This window comes from Euprymna scolopes, chromosome 20 (genome assembly GCF_053919585.1).
Source record: "Euprymna scolopes isolate OS-2025 chromosome 20, ASM5391958v1, whole genome shotgun sequence".
NCBI lineage: Eukaryota > Metazoa > Mollusca > Cephalopoda > Sepiida > Sepiolidae > Euprymna > Euprymna scolopes.
In genome coordinates this window covers 64,053,335-64,073,437 of record NC_136501.1, presented here as the reverse complement: position 1 = coordinate 64,073,437, position 20,103 = coordinate 64,053,335, and the positions used below count along the sequence as shown (strand labels likewise).

The window sequence follows — 20,103 nt, the reverse complement described above, 5'->3', positions numbered from 1 at the left end:
TACAAAGTGTTTAACATTGAGCCGGATATCTCTTTAGAAGCGTTGCCAAAATATACATCTTTATAAGGAATTTTACTGGAGTAACACGTTTTGAAAAGGCGATAAATTCATACAGGCCGATTGTTTGGTATATACAATAATGTGTTCAGTGTGTTTGTGGGGTTATTAATAACACGTATAATGCCTGTTTCTTTTTATATTTGGTGTTTGGTAGATTTTTTTTTTGTTTTGTTAAGATAAAAAATTGTCTCATCGTACTAAGAATAGTAAAGCCATTCTTAACGCGAGAAGGGCGGAAAAGCCTTTGTTGACTATTCTGTACTTTCACCGCCGTACTTATTACGAAAAGACAACTTTTTATCTTCTTAAAAAAAAAAAAAAAAAAAAAAATGGCGAGATGAGACGAATACGGTGCGAATTGATTTCGTTAATTTTATAGAATCAAACTCGTCTTCAATTGGGTATTTTTGGGGATAAGGTTATAAATCGTTTTCAGGACCCCCCTTAAAAAAACGTAGTAGACGTGAGTGATCCTATAATAATACCTTAATTTCAGTCTCAGTTTATGCCTCATCTTTGATAAATGACACTTTTTGGGGGTGGGGGGGGGGCTCAGGTTTTTATAAATGATGTCAATTGAATAAAAATATTCTTTTTTTGGAGGGGGGTATCAGAAATCATTTTTTAAAGTGAAAAAAATCCATTGTTTTATTTTATTTTTCATTATTGTTTTCGTTTTTCTTGTTTGAAATTGAATGTGACAGTATCAGTTATGCTAATTTGTGTTCAAACCGCAATATACACGCCCGCATGAGTAGAAATTTTACTGAAATCATCGTCGTTTCTAGATGGTGTTGTTTGTTTCAAACGTCCACATTACAATAGCGATAGTGGCTGACATTTTTTTGGATGGGGTTCTTTAGTTACAAAGTAAGAAAAAATGTTTGGTTTGAAATAAGAGCAGTGCAGATCAAGCGGTGAAGAAGATCATGGGGGGAAAAAGTGAGATCAGATTGAACCAGGTGAAGAATAGTGTGGTGGGATAAATGTGTCAATGAGTCAAACTTACTAGTGATCTGAGGCAGAGATCAACTTGATCAACACTCTCGTGAGAAAAAAAAAACTATAATGATATATGATATAAGGGGAAGCTTCACATGTTATTTTGGAAAAGATTGGGAGGATCAAGCAAGCCTATTTAAGTAGGTCTGGAAGTCGATCCCTCCTGGTCTAATTTCTAATGATTGTCAACTCATTTTTCTATTTGATCTTTCATTCTTTCTTATTTATTTAGCATCTGTGTCCACTTATATTTCCATAGTTCTCCATACACCACAGTTTACAATATAATTACTGTATTTATTTCAATTTTGGTGGAAGTACAGAATGGTTAACATTCAATAATTCGTGTAGTATATAAAAAAACATACACACAATTTATATCAAACGCATTAGAATAAAATTCTCTACCTAATGACCCTAGTTCTAACGTTCATAACACTTTTTATTTTACACTTTTTGTTTCTATAAATCCTCTCTCTTAACATTCGACATTTAATAGAACCACAACTTGGTTAGAGTTCTTGGCCACCATTAAATGTCACGTATCAAGAGGACAGATATTATAGAAAGAAAAATGTGAAGTCAGATGTTATAAACGTTAAAATTAGGCTAGTTAGGAAGAGGATTTCATTCTAATGCGTTTGGTATAAGCTATGTGTGGTTTATATTTTTTTGTTTATAAGTTATGAAACGTTGGCTATTCTGTATTTTTACACATTATTTTATCTTTTCTTAAAAATGCTTTCTTTATTTTCATCCTGTCATGAAAATAGGTATTCATTATTTATTTATTTGTTAAAATCTGCTCTTGTGAATGCTCCAATAATAGTCAGGAACACTAAGAAACTTGATACATTTCGATAAGAATCAAATATTTTTTTGTGTTTCTATTCAATTTGAAAATGTTCATGCTAAACATTATTATTACGGATATCGCCATGTTGTTTGTCTCCTCGTGAAAATACGGCAGCACTAAACGGTCACTGTATTTTATGCCCAGGTGCAGAAAGAATCAAAAACTAGATTCACGGAGCACTTCAATATGAAAATAGTGCTTATTTCGTGCTACCATAGTTTTATACAGCGCCAACATGGCGGCAACTGTGTAATAAGTAAAATTCAGAACAATAAAAGAAAAACACAAAACTATCTCGTTCATTATCGTAATGCAGGCGAGTGTACCGGTTTGTGACTATTGCAGTATTGAGTTGGAAAACTGAATTATTTAAAAATTAATAGGATGCCCCTTTTAATGGGGGAGTGGTTGCAAAGAATTACCAAAATATTTGTATTTTTTTATTTATTCATTTAAATAAAAAAGTGTCCAATTTAAATTGAATATTGTCATCTTTTTATAGATTCTCGCCATCTGAGTAGCATTTCCTAATATGATTGATATCATTTATTACTTATATTAGTGGTTGGGTGTTTCTTTTTTCTTTCTTCAGAGAAAAAAAATATATATATATATATATATATATAAAAAAGAGTATTGAAAAAATCTCGTCAAAATGAATGGATTTTTGCTTGTTTGCTGTTGTTATTACTCAAGAACACCATCTTCGTAGAGCAACGCTTCGAGATTTCCGCTTCGTTTCAAGACACTCCGCAAATCTGTTTCTGGGGGTTCTTCATCCTGATACGTTAAGAGAGACCCACTATCAGATGCCTGGTGATATGATGAAAAATCAGCGGCAAATGATGGTACACTGAAAAGAAAGAACGAAAAAGAAGAAAATTAAGAAAACAAAAATTCCAAGTTTATCAGATCGATAAAGTTTCAAGGATCCCAGAAAATAAGGAAAATGAAAGAGATGACTTTAGGTCTACACAGGTTTCTTCAGGTAGATATGCGCATGCTATAAACAAATGAATAATAAACCTCAATTATTTTGTTTTCGTCACAAGGTTGATTTATATATATATATATATATATATATATATATATATATATATATATATATATATATATATAGAGAGAGAGAGAGAGAGAGAGAGAGAGAGAGAAATATTTATTTTAAGAAAAAAAAAAAGAAAAAAGGGGAAGTAACTTAGTTGAAACACCATGCATAGCAGACAGAATTTATTCAGAAAACAAAAATAAGCATAACATATATACATTATTTGTGATATCTTTATAAAAAAAAATTTACTGTTTGAATTTACATTGGAGAGAGAAGAAATTAAAACTGTAAGTTGAAATTTGCAATAAACATTTACTGTTCAACTGAATACTCCAAAAATTAATTTCAAAATCCTTATTCTGCAGAGTTTCAAAGAATGCTATTCTTCTCATCAGACGACAGAAAGAAATCAGCAAATTATATTTGTAGCAATGCTAGAATTTGGTGGTTACGGCATTAAATGGAACTGCAATTTATTATAGTCATAAATTGCAAAATTGTACATGTCCTTTAACACAAAGAGTGAAAAAAATTAGATGTAGAAAAAATAAAAATAAAAACAAACCCAGAATAAAATTGCAGCTTGCATGAAGACGCTTCCAAAGGTAATCCAAAAAGCGAAAATAATCTTTAGAAAGAATCAAATAATCCAAATTTAAATCCAGTTTGGAGTATTCAGTCAAAGAATTTTAATTTCTTTTCTCTCTACTCCCTATTGCGTGTGTATTGAGCTTTTTTTTTTATTTGGCTGGGATCAAAATATCTATATATAAATACTGGTATTTATATTAGACTGAAGTTTACCATTGCGTATATCAGATAAACACTGCATCTCATTTGATTTCATTATTATATATAAGTGTGTATGTATATGTATATAAATGTATATCAAACGACAATATAATGTCTGAGAAATTGCAACAGGAATTGAAGCGCACTGTATGTGGCAGATCCTTTCTGTCAAAAGCTGGTTTTGTTAATGATATGAACTCACACAATCAAAGATAGGAACAACAGTCTTATGAGGAGGCTCCTACAGCACACCTGGCAACACTAAGTTGTAATATTTGTGGTCTAATGTATAAATCTAAAAGTGGCCTGACACGGCATTCAAGGATTCACAATATTATCATGCGATCACCTTTACAAGAAGAAAAGTTTTTTATGTCACATTTGTGAACTTTCATGTAGGACTAAAGCTGGATTGAAGGGTCATCAACATGCACACGGACGGCATAACGCTTAAAGAAGAGATGGCAAACTTCTGTCAAGAAGTAGCAATCATCATAAATAAATATATATATATATATATATATATATATATGTATATAAATGCATATGTATAGACAAGCCCGTTCCACAGCAGACATCCTAACTGTAATCTCTAAACGTATATACCATTCACTGGACAAAGCGGGAGAGGGCAGAGCGGTAGCTCTAGATATATCTAAGGCTTTTGACAGGGTATGGCATGAGGGTCTCCTCAGGAAAATTAGATCATATGGTATCACTGATAGAATACTTAACATAATTAAATCCTTCTTAGATAAGAGAAAAATCCAGGTTGTCCTCGACGGTCGTACATCTAAACAGTATGATATAAATGCGGGAGTGCCTCAGGGTTCTATCCTTGGATCTCTATTGTTCCTGATATTCATAAATGACCTCCCCGACAAAATTGCCTCTGAGATGGGTATATATACTGATGACACTATGACAGGAAGACGAATGAACACATTTCTAAAGAAATGGCAGAAACACTAGAGGAAGACCTCCAATCTGTAGTGGAATGGGGACAAAAATGTTTGGTCACGTTCAATGCCGCCAAGACTAAACTAGTGTCATTCAATAATTATAAGAAACCCTCTCTACCACCTATAGCAATGGCCAGCGACTCTTTATCTGAGAGTACATCTTTTAAACTCCTTGGCCTAACGTTCACAGGAAACATGAGTTGGAACAATTACATTGAAGGTATTGCCAGGGCCGCTGCAAGAAAGGTGGGCTCTCTCTACCGTGCTAGACAACTACTAACACCCGAAAGTATCCTGTACCTCTATAAGGCCACCATTCGCCCATGTATGGAGTATTGCTGTCACATTTGGGCTGGTGCATCTGCTACTAGTCTCTCGCTCCTTGACAAGGTTCAAAAGAGAGTTGCAAACCTGATAGGCCCTGAACTGGCATCTAAGCTTCAGCCTCTGTCCCATCGACGAAATGTTGCATCCCTCTGCCTTTTCTACAAGTATTTTAGTGGTGAATGCTCTGACGAACTGCAATCACTTGTGCCCCCACGACGTGAGCAGCCTCGACAAACCCGACAGGCTGCTAAATCCCACCCCCACACTAGAGATCCCTAGATGTAAAAGATCTTTCTACTCCAATAGTTTCTTCCCCAGAACCGCTAGACTTTGGAATTCCATTCCAGGTCCCTGCTTCCCCAATTGTACTGACGTGCAGAAGTTCAAGTGTAACGTGAACCAACATCTTGCTGCCCAAATCCCTACATAGTACCCCAGTAGCCCCCTACACCAAAGTGGCAATTTGCCTTGTTTGGGGTGAAAATGTAATAAAAAAAAAGAATAAAAAAAATATGTATGTGTATATATATGTACACATCTCTAACTGATTCTATCTAATGCAAGTCATCAGAGTAAGATAATGACAAAAAATGTACAGAGCTGTATTATTGCAATATAGGTTAATGCAATAATACAACGTACACCTGCATATACTGTACATATAAAAATAATTTACAATATATTTATAAATAATGTGTTTTGCATTTTTAGTAGGTGGTGGTTCATTTAGACTTAGTTATGTCATAAGTAGCTCTCATACTGAAAAAGTGTGTGCACGTCTGTTGTACAAGTTTTTTTAATAATCATCCGGTGTTAAAGCAAAAAAAATATAATAAGTATAAAAATGATTTTTAATCCATAGATTTTCCTCAGAACGAATAATAAAAAAACACTTCAATTACTAATTATTGTGTTCTAAAATCTCATTGATCGTTATTATCGAGTAGCTTTTAGACCTTGATAAATGTTAACTCATTAGTACATGCGATAAAACAAAAAAAATACAATCTGCTGCAAACACACAACGAAAAGGAAAACAGTACTAACGACTTTCTCATTGGGGATTGGAAACGCGCAACATTTCCGCTTTCAAATAAGTTGATCCTGTCGTGGATGGATATGGTTGGTGCTCCTCCATCTTCATAATCTTCATCTTCATATTCATCCTCAGATTCTGAGTATTCGCTGTATTCCGAGTCGGTTTCGTACATGGTCATGTGAGAGAACATTAGCGACAGAACCTTTGCCGCCACTTGGTCTTGACATCTCTTTGCGAGATCAGCTTTCGTGTTCTCTTCGTAAAACTCCTCAAGTTCTTTCTCGCCTTCGTCGTCTATTTCATCGGCATATTCAGCTTTGGGTCTGAAAAGAAAAATATTGGAGACTCATAAAGAACATATAAATTAAGGATTTACATATCTTTTAGAATAATTGTCCTGTATTCCAAAACAGTCCCTTCTGATAGCGCAAGACAATTCTCCTTGATTAATCAGTAGGCATATCATTTTGATTGGATAAAGACAACAATCTTTCCTTTTATCCTCTTTTGAATGCTGTCTTCGGCCGGATGAAACACTAAAGAAACTTCTGTTTTTTAATTTATTTTCATGTGTAATGAAAGCATTCATAATGTCGCTTTGTTCTATGCATTAAAAGAACCCGTTTTCACAGATGAGTTGGTATTTTAATGAAGTCGCAAACACACTAAGTTTTGCAAAGACATTTCTTGCATCACATATGTGGTCCTTTATAGTGCATGTTTGCTTTATGCTTTAAATGTTTGGAAAATAAAAAACAACTCATTTCTTTTATCAGCAAATCACTTCAGTAAATAGCGAAATGCTGTTCAAACCAGGGTTGTGGATTCGGAATGTATAAGATCTGACTTTGACTCCTAGAATTTCAATATATCCAACTCCCGAACTCATTAAAGTTTCCAGTATTCAGACTGTTGCTTCGTTGGAGATTAAAAATCCGACTTTGACTCCAACTCTTAGAATTTTTATGAATTCAAATTAAACTTTGACTCCTTTAACTTCAACTACATATGCCTGGTTCAAATCATGGATTATGTCCGTTTCTACCAAGCCAAAGACTGCATGTGTGGTGGTGTTTAACTGCAAAATTATGGCCAGCATAGACACATGTTAAAAAGTAAATTTAAGAGAGGACTTGAATGCCTACTGGAAAGAACTTGAATGACTACTGGAAAGAAATCTAAAATGTCTACTGGAAACATCTTGAATGCCTTCTGAAAAGGACTTGAGTGTCTGCTAGAAAAAACTTTAATGTCTACTAGAGAGAATTGAACGCCTTCTGGAAAAAAAAAACATGAATGTCTACTGTAGAAAACTTGAATGTCTATTGGAGAGAACTTGAATTTCTACTTGATAAAACTTGAATGCCTACTGGATACTTGCCAGAAAGAACTTGCATATCTACTGAAAGGAACTTTAATGCCTGTTGGAAAGAACTTGAATGATTACTAGACCTTATCCTCGAGTGTCCATTGTCCCTCTATACAAGGTTTTGTCAGGACAATCTGGCATGATATTTTATACCACAAGTAAGCACTGACCAAATATTCCAAATAACATAGAATCAAAGTCTAAATAAGACCCCCTCAGCATAGTTACACAATGCCTCATATGAGGAATGGTACACCTTCTCCTAGTGATGCTACCTCAAACCAAATGGATCATTGTCCTGAAATCCAGCAAGATCATGAGAAGGCCACAATAAAGATAGACGAAAACACAGATAGCTGGACAATTGGGAAGAGGAAAATTAGTGTTATATGCACTGCTTTACCAACTCAACGTTTGAGAAGTAGGAGAAAACCTTAATTGAGCATGTATGTATTTTATAATTTGAAAATGTCAGATTGCACATTGACATGAGCATTTTCATGACGGTTTTCTGAGCCTTACTTCTTCCATGCTGAAACGTGACAAAATGGAAGCAGATGTTTTGTTTGTGACACAATCACTAGAAGATTGCTGTACAGGGCCAATGGGTTTTCTCTATTTGGTTGGGTTTTTAACCCCCCCCCCCGTACTTTCCTAGATTTATTGCTTTCATCATGGCTATGGAAATTCATCTACTCTCTGTATGGCAACTCTTTAGAATATCAGAGGGAGGCCTTATTCAAGGGTGACCTGGTACTGCGCAAAGCAGAAACATTCATCTCCCTGAGGTATCATATTATGTTGGTGCAAAAATAATGTCGCTTATATATATAGTTGAACGTCAAAAAACGACACTATTTTTGCACCAACATAATACATACACACCTACCTGAATACATACAGCACCTAGTATTCCTAAATAGTTACCCATCTGGGACTGACCAGGCTCAATGTTGCTTAATTTCAGTGATCTAAAGAGAACTGGTGTGTCAATGTGCTTATACCATATATACCTTTTTCATTGTTAATGTTGAGATATCACTGCATTTCATAATTTAAAATATCAACATTTTGAAGCTTTGAATGAAATAATAAGAAAAAGATTTTGTTTATAGTCCAGATTGTCTGCTCTATTTGATTTCCGGTTTATATTGGCCATCTGGCTGGATAATTAGATGTGTTCAAGCGAACAAGAAAGCCCTTCTTAACATGGGGTAAAGGGTGGTGCTTTTAAGTTATCTGAGAGGAAGACAATCATTAATCAGGACGTCTTGATCTCATCTGAAAACGTATGACAATGTCATCCCATCTGTGGAGCAGAAACTTGAAAGTCTAAAAGAGCGGACAGTCTTGACCATAACCGAGAATTTAACTTACGGTGGTCCACTTTCTCTACGGCTTTGTTTGGCTGCTGCGATAAGAGATGTGAATGGTTCGCCGTCATTTTCGGCTGCTGGTTGGTCGGCTTCGGCTTTTGCTTTGACGGCACTGGAAATGGAAAAAAAACGAAACAAAATATAATAATAATAATAATAATAATAATAATAATAATAATAATAATTTTTGCAGAAAATATTAGTATTCTTGTGCAAACACATGCCCAGAAGTGAAAAAAAATCTAAGAAATAATGTAAAAAGCATAAAATAAAATGGAGGAACAATAATAATAATAATAACAATAATAATAATAATAACAATAACAATAATAATAATAATAATAATAATAATAATAATAATAAAAATAATAATAGCAATAATAATAATAATAATAATGATAACTATAAGCCCCCCCCCCTCCACAAATCCCAAATAGTAGTGTCAACATAATCTGACGCCACACCAAATAATCGAGGAGGGTCAATGAGGAGGGAAAGACCGAGGAGAGTGAGCACTAACCAGACAGACCTCCACTGGATGAGTGCGAAAAGGACTAGGATCTTGGGAAAGCTTACTGCCATCTAAATCCCAGTGAAGACCAATAGTCGCTGCTAATGAGAAATCAATGGTAGACGGCTGTTGCGATAATGCAAATTAATTTGAAATGGTTATCAAAAGAGGTGGAGAGTACTGAAAATCTTGAGAGACTTGTTGTCACCCAGGCTGCAGGGAGCACCACAGGTTGTTCTCAGAGAGAAATCTTTGATGGGTGTCTGTGTGAAAACTAGTGAGTGAATAATAATAATAATAATAATAATAATAATAATAATAATAATAATAAATTTGTTCTCATTAATAAATTAAAAATTATTAATAACTAGAGGAATACTAACATTGATTTCATCAAATAGAACAAATTTGCACCATTTTTATATCTCCTTGCAAAGATTAAAGCCAACATATAATGCTACTGAATCATATGTTTGGAATCCTTATTCCAATTTTGATCAAAATCTGTTACGTGATTATGATTACAAAAAATTTCTAAAATTTAAGCTTTCAACTTGAGGAGTTCTAATAAGAAATTGAAATTCAAGAAATCTTATTTAATTGGTGTCTGATGACTTTGGATCAAATACAATGCAAATCTGAAATATTTGAATTTTCAAATTGCAGGTTATTCACATAGTATTCCTGCAACAGACGTGGATGTGCGTATGGCAACTATATGCAAATGTCTGAGCCGTGCATGAGGTGACGTCATGACAAAGAAGAAAGAAAAAGGCTATAAAAAGAAGAACGTATGTGCAGACCAAGGATCACGTTAGAGACACATGGGTGACGTCACAGCTGAGATGTGAAGTCACGTATGGCCAAAGAAGGAGGAATAAAGGTCTTTAAAACCTGAAACAGCGAGTTGAAGTTTTTTCCTCTTCCTATCTCATGTCCCTTGCGACAAAGTCTACAATGTGATCAGTCCGTACATGTTGACACGTGTGCGAACGTGGGTACTATGTTACATGCCCTCCAAAAACAGTTTTAAATACTCCAATAATGCGAAGTTTGGAGATTATATATTAATCGATGTCTAATACCTATTGTGAAAATTTCACAAAAATAAAAAGTATCTGAATTTTCATGAATGACTTTCACCTTCTCTTTTGTCTCGTTTGCATAATTTGCATAAAACTAGGTTAAACTAAATATATCCGACATTACCCACCCTCACACCCAGCGGCTGTATTCCAAAATTTATAATAATTAGTCAATTATTTTGGAAGTGCATCCTATACATGTAAATATATAAACATATACGCATACATAACTTTATATATAGAGATATATACTGTATTTCCTCCTTCTCCCTCTCTCTCTTTAAGAAGAGTAAGAAAATCTTTTGCTTGTTTAGATAATGTCAGCGATTTTTTAAATATGCTGTTTTAAGCCGAAACAATAGTACTTCCTTAATATATTAAAAAATTACAACAATTCTTAAAGTAGAACAACTTCTATTGTGTTTTTAGCATAAAAAAAAAGAAAGTCTATTGCTATATTCATCATTAAAGTAACGAAAAGAAGATACATATGCCCCCTTTATTCGCAATCTTCAAGGTGTTCATGTCTAGGGAAAATGCCATTTCTCCCATGTTTCCATAAAAATTACTTTTAACTATAAATAATTTTCTACTTGAAGAATTTTTGTAATTTTTAAATATATTACTATTTTCGACATGGCAAGGAATTTAAAATAACATATTTTAAAAAAATCGATCTTAAACACCGAAAATTTATTCATTTAAGATTTCTTCAGAAAGAAAATGTCACATTGAAGAAATTAATATAACCGTTGCATTTATATTCATCACACTCTCCTTCTCTGATACAGAGATGGTAGGCAGGGAAATCCTGCTGGAGAGGCTGAAAAGAATAGTTCCAGCAATGGTTTGAATCTCTCCTTACTTTCATTTATTTTATGGCAATTGTTTTTTGCTTGAATTAGATTTAAAAAAAAAAAATTTTTTTTCAGAAAACGCATTTAAAATAATTTTTTTAAAACTAAATTTTACGTAATGGAAACCTTATAAGGTATTTACAGCTTTTCTTCCAATTTTCGGATTCTAATCGTCAAAACGCATTTTATTTCCTTTTGACATATTGATTGTTGCTATTTCTTCTGATGAGTTAAGGACATAATAGATTCACTGATTAATATGATAATTAAATGATTGTTTTTGCATTACGAAACAGATACTATCAAGAATGTAAATGTCAACCGAATTAAAGGGATAAATTATAAGATGGTCAATATCATGAACTTTGGAATATAGTCTTTTGTTGGTTGGTTGGTTGGTTGTTTTTGTTTTACGGCATATCAACCCTTTTCGAGTTATTTAATGCCGAATCCAAAGATTTTGAAGAAAAACTTTTTAATAGAATATATTTGTTGTTTTCAAGTCAGTTTCTATTTAACCCATAGTTGGGACCCTAACAGGTACTACCAATCCAGGTCAGAGTGGACCTGAGAGCAATGGTAATTAAAGGGTGGCTCCACACTCCCCAAAGCCTGCAAGGTTAATGCAAAAATAATGTCGTTTATATATATATATATACCACTGGATATAGTTTAAGGTCATATCCAGGACCTAGTCTTTTGTCATTTATTCATTATATATATATATATATATATATATATATATATATATATATATATATATATATATATATATATGTATATATATATATATATATGCGCATTGAATTGGCTTACTAAACTTACATTTTGAACGTGCATTTAAACAATGCTTTTATCATGGATAAAACATATCTTTACATAACTTTCCACGCGCGACCACGCAGATCTTCTAATTTGGACATTTAAAAATCACCGTTGATAATATCGAAGGGTCTTGTTTTTTTTTAGTGGTATCATGCCATGAGGAATAAATAAGATGAACCCCCCCCCAAGAAACAAACTGTGTCTATCCTGATGAAGACGTTATTACGTCGAAAAGTACTTTGATCGATAAACAAAAAATGTTTGTCTATTTTTTTATAAAATCTGCATTGAATTGGCTTGCTAAACTTACATTTTGAATTTGCACTTAAACAGCGGTTTTATCATGGAGAATACATATCTTCACACACACACACACATATATATATATATATATATATATATATATATATATATATATATATATATATATATTATGGCAATAGAGTTTAGTTTCCTAGAAGTACATCCAATGAAACAACCTGTGTCTACCAAAAGGTGCTCAATGAGTAAACAGAGCAGGTATATTAAATTTATTAATACAAACATTGATGGCTACATATGTGCATACATGTTTCTGTAATCACCCGCGTTGGAGGATTACGTCTTCAGGCCATGAATTATCTTTGAAAATCACCCGTGCTGGGGAGATTACGTCTTCAGGCCATGAATTATCTTCAAAAACTCTTTTTCTAAGATAATTCATGGCCTGAAGATGTAATCTCCCCAGCATGGGTGATTACAGAAACATGTATGCACATATGTAGCCATCAATGTTTGTATTAATAAATTTAATATATATATATATATATATATATATATATATATATATATATATATATATATATATATATATATATATAACAGATAAAGTGATATCCATTATATATATTATATATATCTATATATCTATAAAAGTGAACGTGTCTGTCTGTCTGTCTGTCTGTCTGTCTGTCTGTCTGTCTGTCTGTCTGTGTACATTTCCCTACGCAATAACTCTGTCAATTTTTAGTCTATAGACTCGAAATTTGAAATACCGGGTACTGAGATTTGGGAAAATCGATGTGACGGGTGTCAGCCAGAAATTTGGCTGTTAAGGAGTCAAATTTCAACGATTTGACCTTTAAGAACTCTACCAAACTCCTCCGACAATTTTGGGTCTAGACACTTGAAATTTTAGATATAGGTTCCTTGAACCTGGATCTAACTTAATAAAGTGATTTGAGCCCGAAACTATAAATTTTAAGGGGTCATAATAGGGGTCAAATTAAAAAAAATTTACTCTTTTTTTTTTTTTTTGCTCAGCATACACCTCCAAACACCCGGGCAACGCCGGGCTGAAATGCTAGTATATATATATATATATAGTGGATAAAGTACTAAGTAAAATTCAGTTCTAAGTGATGCTCTTCTGGAGGTTAAAGATTCAACCCTCAGTGAGGGCAATACTAAGAATATAATACCAAGGCAGAAAACAAGTACTAATACTTGGTTACTTTTTTTTTACCTGATGATTAAGGGGCATACGTTTTCAGATGAGATCAAGATCTCTCAATTATTGCAAACTAAGAAATCCTGGGTATAAAAACACAACCATTTAAATAAATATAATCACTAAGGTTATGATAACAGCATATTCTTTTTCTTGCTTTGATTCTCGTGTATATATATATCAATTGATATCTTATATGTTTTTATGTAGAGAGATGTGGTCCTCGGTTGATTAATTGTGTCTGTGTCGGATATACACCCGAGAGTCAAAACCATGAAAAGAATATGCTGTTGTCATAGCCCTAATAATCCCTCACATATAAATAAGTATGAAGTTATTTCCTTAAATTAGCACTTTGTCTTCATTCCTCCACATTACACATTATACGATATGTATGAACAAATTTTTTAAACCGTAATAATAAAAAAAGAGAAATACTCTGACTGTTTACCATTCTAAAAAATATAAGCATGCAAAATAATAGTTTGGATGATATCAATCAAAATTACACTATATATATATATATATATATATATATATATATATATATATATATATATATATATATATATATATATATATATTATAAACAAAAGATATAAAATATCACCATTCCTGAAAAAATTGCATTCCATTAAACGGTACCACAACGACAACAGTGATAAGACGATATATCAGGTTCGTCAATAACTTCCTGCAATTCTAGGCAAAATGGAGGGAAATAATAACGGTACACGTTATCGAGTTACCTCCCCTTTAAAAATCTGATATGCTAAGGGAGGTTGACTTTGATCACTATTGTTCTTAACATGTGTAAATTTAACTTACCAACAGACCTGATATACATATACATATACACATATGATAAATTGTTATTCTGATTGATTGTGTTAGAAATCATCATCATCATCATTTTTTACACGCTGCCATGTGTAGGAAAGCTTTTCTAAATTTATTTCCAAGTTAACCTATCCTTGGTAACGTCTTTATCTTTTTTTTACTGTTCGATTATTAGAATTTATACCCACCCCCTTATTCCTCATTGATTGAGTCATTTCCTTGACCCTTTTGGCTGGCAGGATTTCTGGTCCCTGCTGCTTTAGGGGTCACGTAAGATGGCTTATAAAAAAAACCCGCATGAGTATGCCCTCCCTCTTTTTTCACTCACTTTTTTGATCCTGCAGCAACTAAAGCTCAGTTGGTGACACAAGCCAAGCCCAGTCACAGAAACCCAGTCCTCTTCCTACCATTACTGACCTGAGCTAAAGACTATTTGTGACAAACCCAAGTGGGATTTACAAGGAGTCAAAATTTAGAGACGTACACGTGCCACCTGTTATTCAAACTTTCCACCCCGCGAAGCACGTTTTCCGCAGATTTTTCTTTTCTGTACAATTAACTTTTTATTGTATCATCAATTTGTTCAGCCATTAAAATTGCTTTAAATAGTCTACACACTTGTCTTGTTTCTTCTTGCAAAACAACTACTGCCATATTCTGATCAGAGTTTATCTTTGATTTGTTACCGCATTCTCACGCATGAGAATTGAACTTTTTCCTAGGGTAAAATTAATCCCAATACGATTTAATCTTCCTTTAAGGTCATCAAAGCTAAATTAGTCTTAAAAGTTGGTCAAAATAATCTAAGCACAGTTGAATTACCTCCGTTGTGGAGAGCTGCATAAAGCTGCCATTATTTGTTATGGACTAAGAATGGAAGCAAAATTAACAGGACACTTCTCTGCATTCATGAACTCTACAATAATATGCATTACAATGTAAATATTTTTATGTTGTTTAAAAATCTTTGGTATTTAATAATGCTTGGTATTATATGTTTTTCCTGGCTATTAAAAGACATCTTTTCACGAATTCTGCTCTAAAGAAATGTGTTGCTTTTTAGTTTGAGCAAACTATGCTTCAAATAAGGGAGGTAATTCAACTATTCTTACATTTTTGACCAACAGTCGTTTCCAAAGCACCACTTTTACTTATGAATATTATAATTAATTAATTTTTTTTTGTATAACTGAAAAAAAAAAAAAAAAACACAAAAAAAACAAACAAAAAAAACAAAAAAACACCTGGAAATGTAAGCAAGGATAATAGTATATTGACTATTATATTTTGGAATATAATTTTAAAGAAAATTTAACTTTTAAAAAAGTACATATTAAGCTCTATTTTACCGCATCATAAAATATTGAGCTTTAACTGATTTTGCAAGTTTATGATAAATCTATTTAGATAACTCTAAAAAGGGATTTTCTAATTGATTTTGAATCATATATATGGAAGTTTACTCATATTCTCCACGCCCATAAGTTTTATACCTTAAACTTTGACGTATCTACACTATTTTTTCTACTTGTCAATGGAAATGCCAATTTTATGCTAAGATGCTTCTATTCAAAATTTCATTTGAGTTTCTAAAGACTTTTGAGCCTGATCTATTTGTATTTATTTGCATCAATTTACGGATTTTTTTTACCTGTACTTTATTATCAATCAATTTCATTGATTGAATCTTATCATTTGATTATTTGAATTCATGGGCATCGTTTCCAATATCCTCCTACAATTTAAATCAAGTTTTCAAATTTGTTTTAATTTTCAAAGTTTTGGACATTTTTAGCTAACTAACAATTTCTATAGCAATTCTTTACTTTCATTTTGCTAGTAATTTTCCTCCGAAGAGAAAGCCTAATTTTTTAAATGCCATGGAATAAGGAAATAATATTTTGTGTTTCCTGTTTTCAAACATCTTTCTTTTAAGACTTTTTCAGCCATTTGTATTATTTGGATTACTCGAACTACTATTGTCAGAGGAAATAACCCTCAAAATAATTTTATCAATTGATTATATTTAGATTAATGGATGTCATTTTCAAGATTTGCCTGCAATTTAATTCTAAGTTTTCAATTTTAATGCTAACTTACAATTCTATAGCAATTTTATAATTTTATTTTGCTAGTTATTTCCTCTGAAGAAAAAAGCCCAATTTTGGAGTGAAACTCCATAGAATAAGGAAATAATGTTTTATATTTCCTCTTTTTGAACAATAAATTTCGTAAATTTTAATTTGCATCATTTAATTTCCTTTATATATATATATATATATATATATAGGCAGCATTTTTCTGTTAGGCATATTTCATTAAAGAAAGCATATATATATATATATATATATATATATATATATATATATATATATATATATATATAAAATAAAATCCTGAAGGATTGGAAAGTACTAAGACTTATGATAAATATGGTGATTACATCAGCCAGTTTCTGCCAGAAGTGAAAACTCTTATTACACAAGAAATAATCACGTGTTTAGAACAAATTTCAGGCAATTTGTAGCAAGAAAGCAGCAATTCCATGTGTACTTACATTGTAGAGATTTAAAGTAAATCTCGTTGAGATTGTCTGTTCGTCGACCAATTTTTAAGGAAGGAAATTAAAGAAGAAGAAGTTAATTTTAACATGTATTTTATAAGGAAGGAATTTTCGGTCTCTCCCTTTTGTAAACGAATCTCTCTCCTCAATAAAACCTTTAAAGCTGCCAACAAGACTCCTTGTGTCTCTATGCACATATTTTATTTGTACTGAGTTAATAGAAGATCAATAAGTCACTGGACAAGCAAACTTTATAGATCAATGGCTACATGCAGGAGGAAGCAACGATGGAAAGAACAAAGACCAGACCACACGTATGTACTAAAGACTTCTATTGAATAGAATTGTTCTTGATCACTCACTGGTGATAAAACCAAGTACACGTCTGTTGAAATGCATAAGCGCATGCGTGTTAACAAGCTATGTGCTTCTCTGTACTTGTACCCCATTGACATAAATACCTCCAACTAGTTCGACAAGCAGCAAAGTCCCACCTCTACACTGTAGAGATCCCTAGATGCTGGAAAGCCTTCTACTCTAATAGTTTTGTTCTCTTGAACTGCTGGAATCTTGGAATTCCCTCCCGGATCCCTGCTTCCCTAACTGTACTGACATGCAGAAGTTAGCTTTAATGATTGAAATGTAAAACTCCTGATTTTGATCAATAACACTGTTTATTATACAGAATAACATTTATCATGATAAATACATTTCATGGGGCATTCATGTAAGTGATTAGATAGACAAGTATGCATTCAGGCAAGACAAAAAACAACAACATATATATGTATGTGTATATACGCAACTGAAAGGTAAACATTTACGAGCAAAATGAAGAGATAGTAATAATTAGTGAGACTTTAAAACTGCAATAGTAAAAAAGAGCATTCATTACAACAATGGTGAACGAGCCATTCTTTGGTGATGTATGGCACCAAAAAAAAAAAAAAATTCCTAAGACATGCAAAAAAGGTATGCGGAGGGAGAGAGGCGCACAAAACAAGGGACCAAGGTGCTTGAAACAGACGTCACAGGAAACACCCAAAAAATAGAAATATGAAATGGGGGGAAAAAAAATTATAAAAGTATTAAGATGAATGAAATCAGAGTCAGGCTAATAGCCAAGAATATATCTAAAGGTCATGATACTGTCCCTTACAAATAACTAACATAGTATTTTTTCACTCACTCACACACACACACACACACACACACACACACACACACACACACACACACACACACACACACACACACACACACACACACACACACACTACTGTTTTATATTTATATTATATATGTATATGATAAAGTATATTTACCTATAGTTGTTTTAATGCTTAATACATGAGGTGATGCTTCAACAGTGCTTAATACATGAGTCGAGCTTAGGAATAGTATAAAAATATACTTATAGCAAGTAAGCTATGGAGAAATGTTTGTGTTTCGCTCCTTAAGCTCTCATCAGGCTAACAGCAGTTAAGTAGCGAAATGCAACATTAAGTAAAATTATATAAGCATCTATAATTTGGCTTACAAGTTCTACCTATGTTTTGGGCACTTTAAAAAAAAATATTTGAACTTATTTAATGTTTCGCACTTACATATTTTTATTGTGATCAAAATCCATTTTTTAATCAAATTGTTTGATTGCGTGCACTAGTTGAGGGCACAATGCAATGCACCGGGGAGAAGCTTTGCATGCTTTCCCCGCAGTTACTTAGTTCACAATACATTAAAGTTTACTTGCACTGTAGAGAACCTACTGTTGAATTTTATAAAATTTTTTTTATATATAATGGCTCGAATAAAAGTTTAAAATGCAAAAGTCCAACAACATGCTTCAATTGTGTTCTAAACAGAAACATTCATTTCGAACGTGCCCCTGTCACATCAAAGAACCTACTGTTGATTTTATATGCTTGGCCTTATTGCTTGTGCAGTGATAATGGCTTGAATTTAAGTTTAAAATGAAAAAATCAAGTATCATGGTGCAATTGTGCTTTAAACAGAAACATTCATTTCGAATGTGCTCCTGTCATGTCAAAGAACCCGCTGTGGATTTTATATGTTGGACCTTTCGACTTGTGTGGAAATAAAACTTTTTCAATGCACCTGTGATGTTAGGCTGTGTAAGTCAAAATCGCCTGTTCCTTCTGTCATCGAATTATTTCGATTATTGATTATCAATATTTAGCGAAGACTTTCCGACACAAAACCTATCTAACAACACTGCCAGGCACATAAAGTACTTTTGTGTGAAATTTCATAAAAATTGGCACAGCTGTTTTCGAATCCATAGGGTTGCACAATCTCCAACCACGCCTCTCCTGAATCGGCAATGTTTGAGCCCAGTGGCAAGGAGAAGTCGAGGATGATTGGAAACAATGCCGAGATAAGCAGAGAGCACGTACAGCACCTGAAAGTCCCAAATGGTCACCCATTTAGTACTGACCAGGTCCAACGTTGCTTGAATATATATATATATATATATATATATATATATATGTGTGTGTGTGTGTGTGTGTTCCTATAACTCGTAAAAGCATTCCCTATTTAAAACTTTCCTAATTATCTCCCATGTATTGGAACTCTTTAATGTCTCATACTATATATACTTGTCTACTCAAAGCCATACTCTAAAAACGACACTTCATATATATTTCATTTTTATAAAGGGTAAGATCTTATCTTCAGTACTGGAAGGCCATACTCATAGGCAGTGCATTCATCATTGCATCAAAAGTGAGGATCATGTATACTGCCTGTCGCTTGAGGCACCTTAACTGGTGTGGGAAATGGAATTTGTTTTAGAGATTTATCAACGGTGATAAACACACGTGTGACCTTCTGTAATGAGACAGTTCAAATTCTCGACCTTGTGTTACATCCAGCCCTTGTAAGGGGACAGGAAAATAGAATAGTTACTTAGTTCGTTCAAGACAATCTATATTTGAAACATCTTTATCTAATGAATGAAAAATCAAATTGAGCAAGGGAGATGACTCTTAATTTTAACTAGTATGTATCAAATAATTAATTAATTTTAACTAGTATGTATCAAAATAAAAATTAATTTTTCCAAAAATAGCAAGAAAA

The 20,103-nt window shown here is 32.9% G+C and overlaps 1 protein-coding gene across 1 annotated transcript in view; it reads right to left on the bottom strand.

Annotated features, from left to right (window-relative positions):
• Positions 1 to 711: 711 nt before the first annotated feature.
• Positions 712 to 20,103, bottom strand: part of LOC145241445 (uncharacterized) — a 571,697-nt gene continuing 552,305 nt past the window's right edge. The window contains exons 37-39 of the mRNA XM_080104406.1: positions 8,833 to 8,943; positions 6,095 to 6,409; positions 712 to 2,771 (exon numbers count right to left, since the gene is read on the bottom strand). Of these exons, the coding sequence (XP_079960532.1) occupies positions 2,606 to 2,771; positions 6,095 to 6,409; positions 8,833 to 8,943 (592 nt within the window). The 3' untranslated portion in view covers positions 712 to 2,605. The remainder of the gene's footprint in view (positions 2,772 to 6,094; positions 6,410 to 8,832; positions 8,944 to 20,103) is intronic.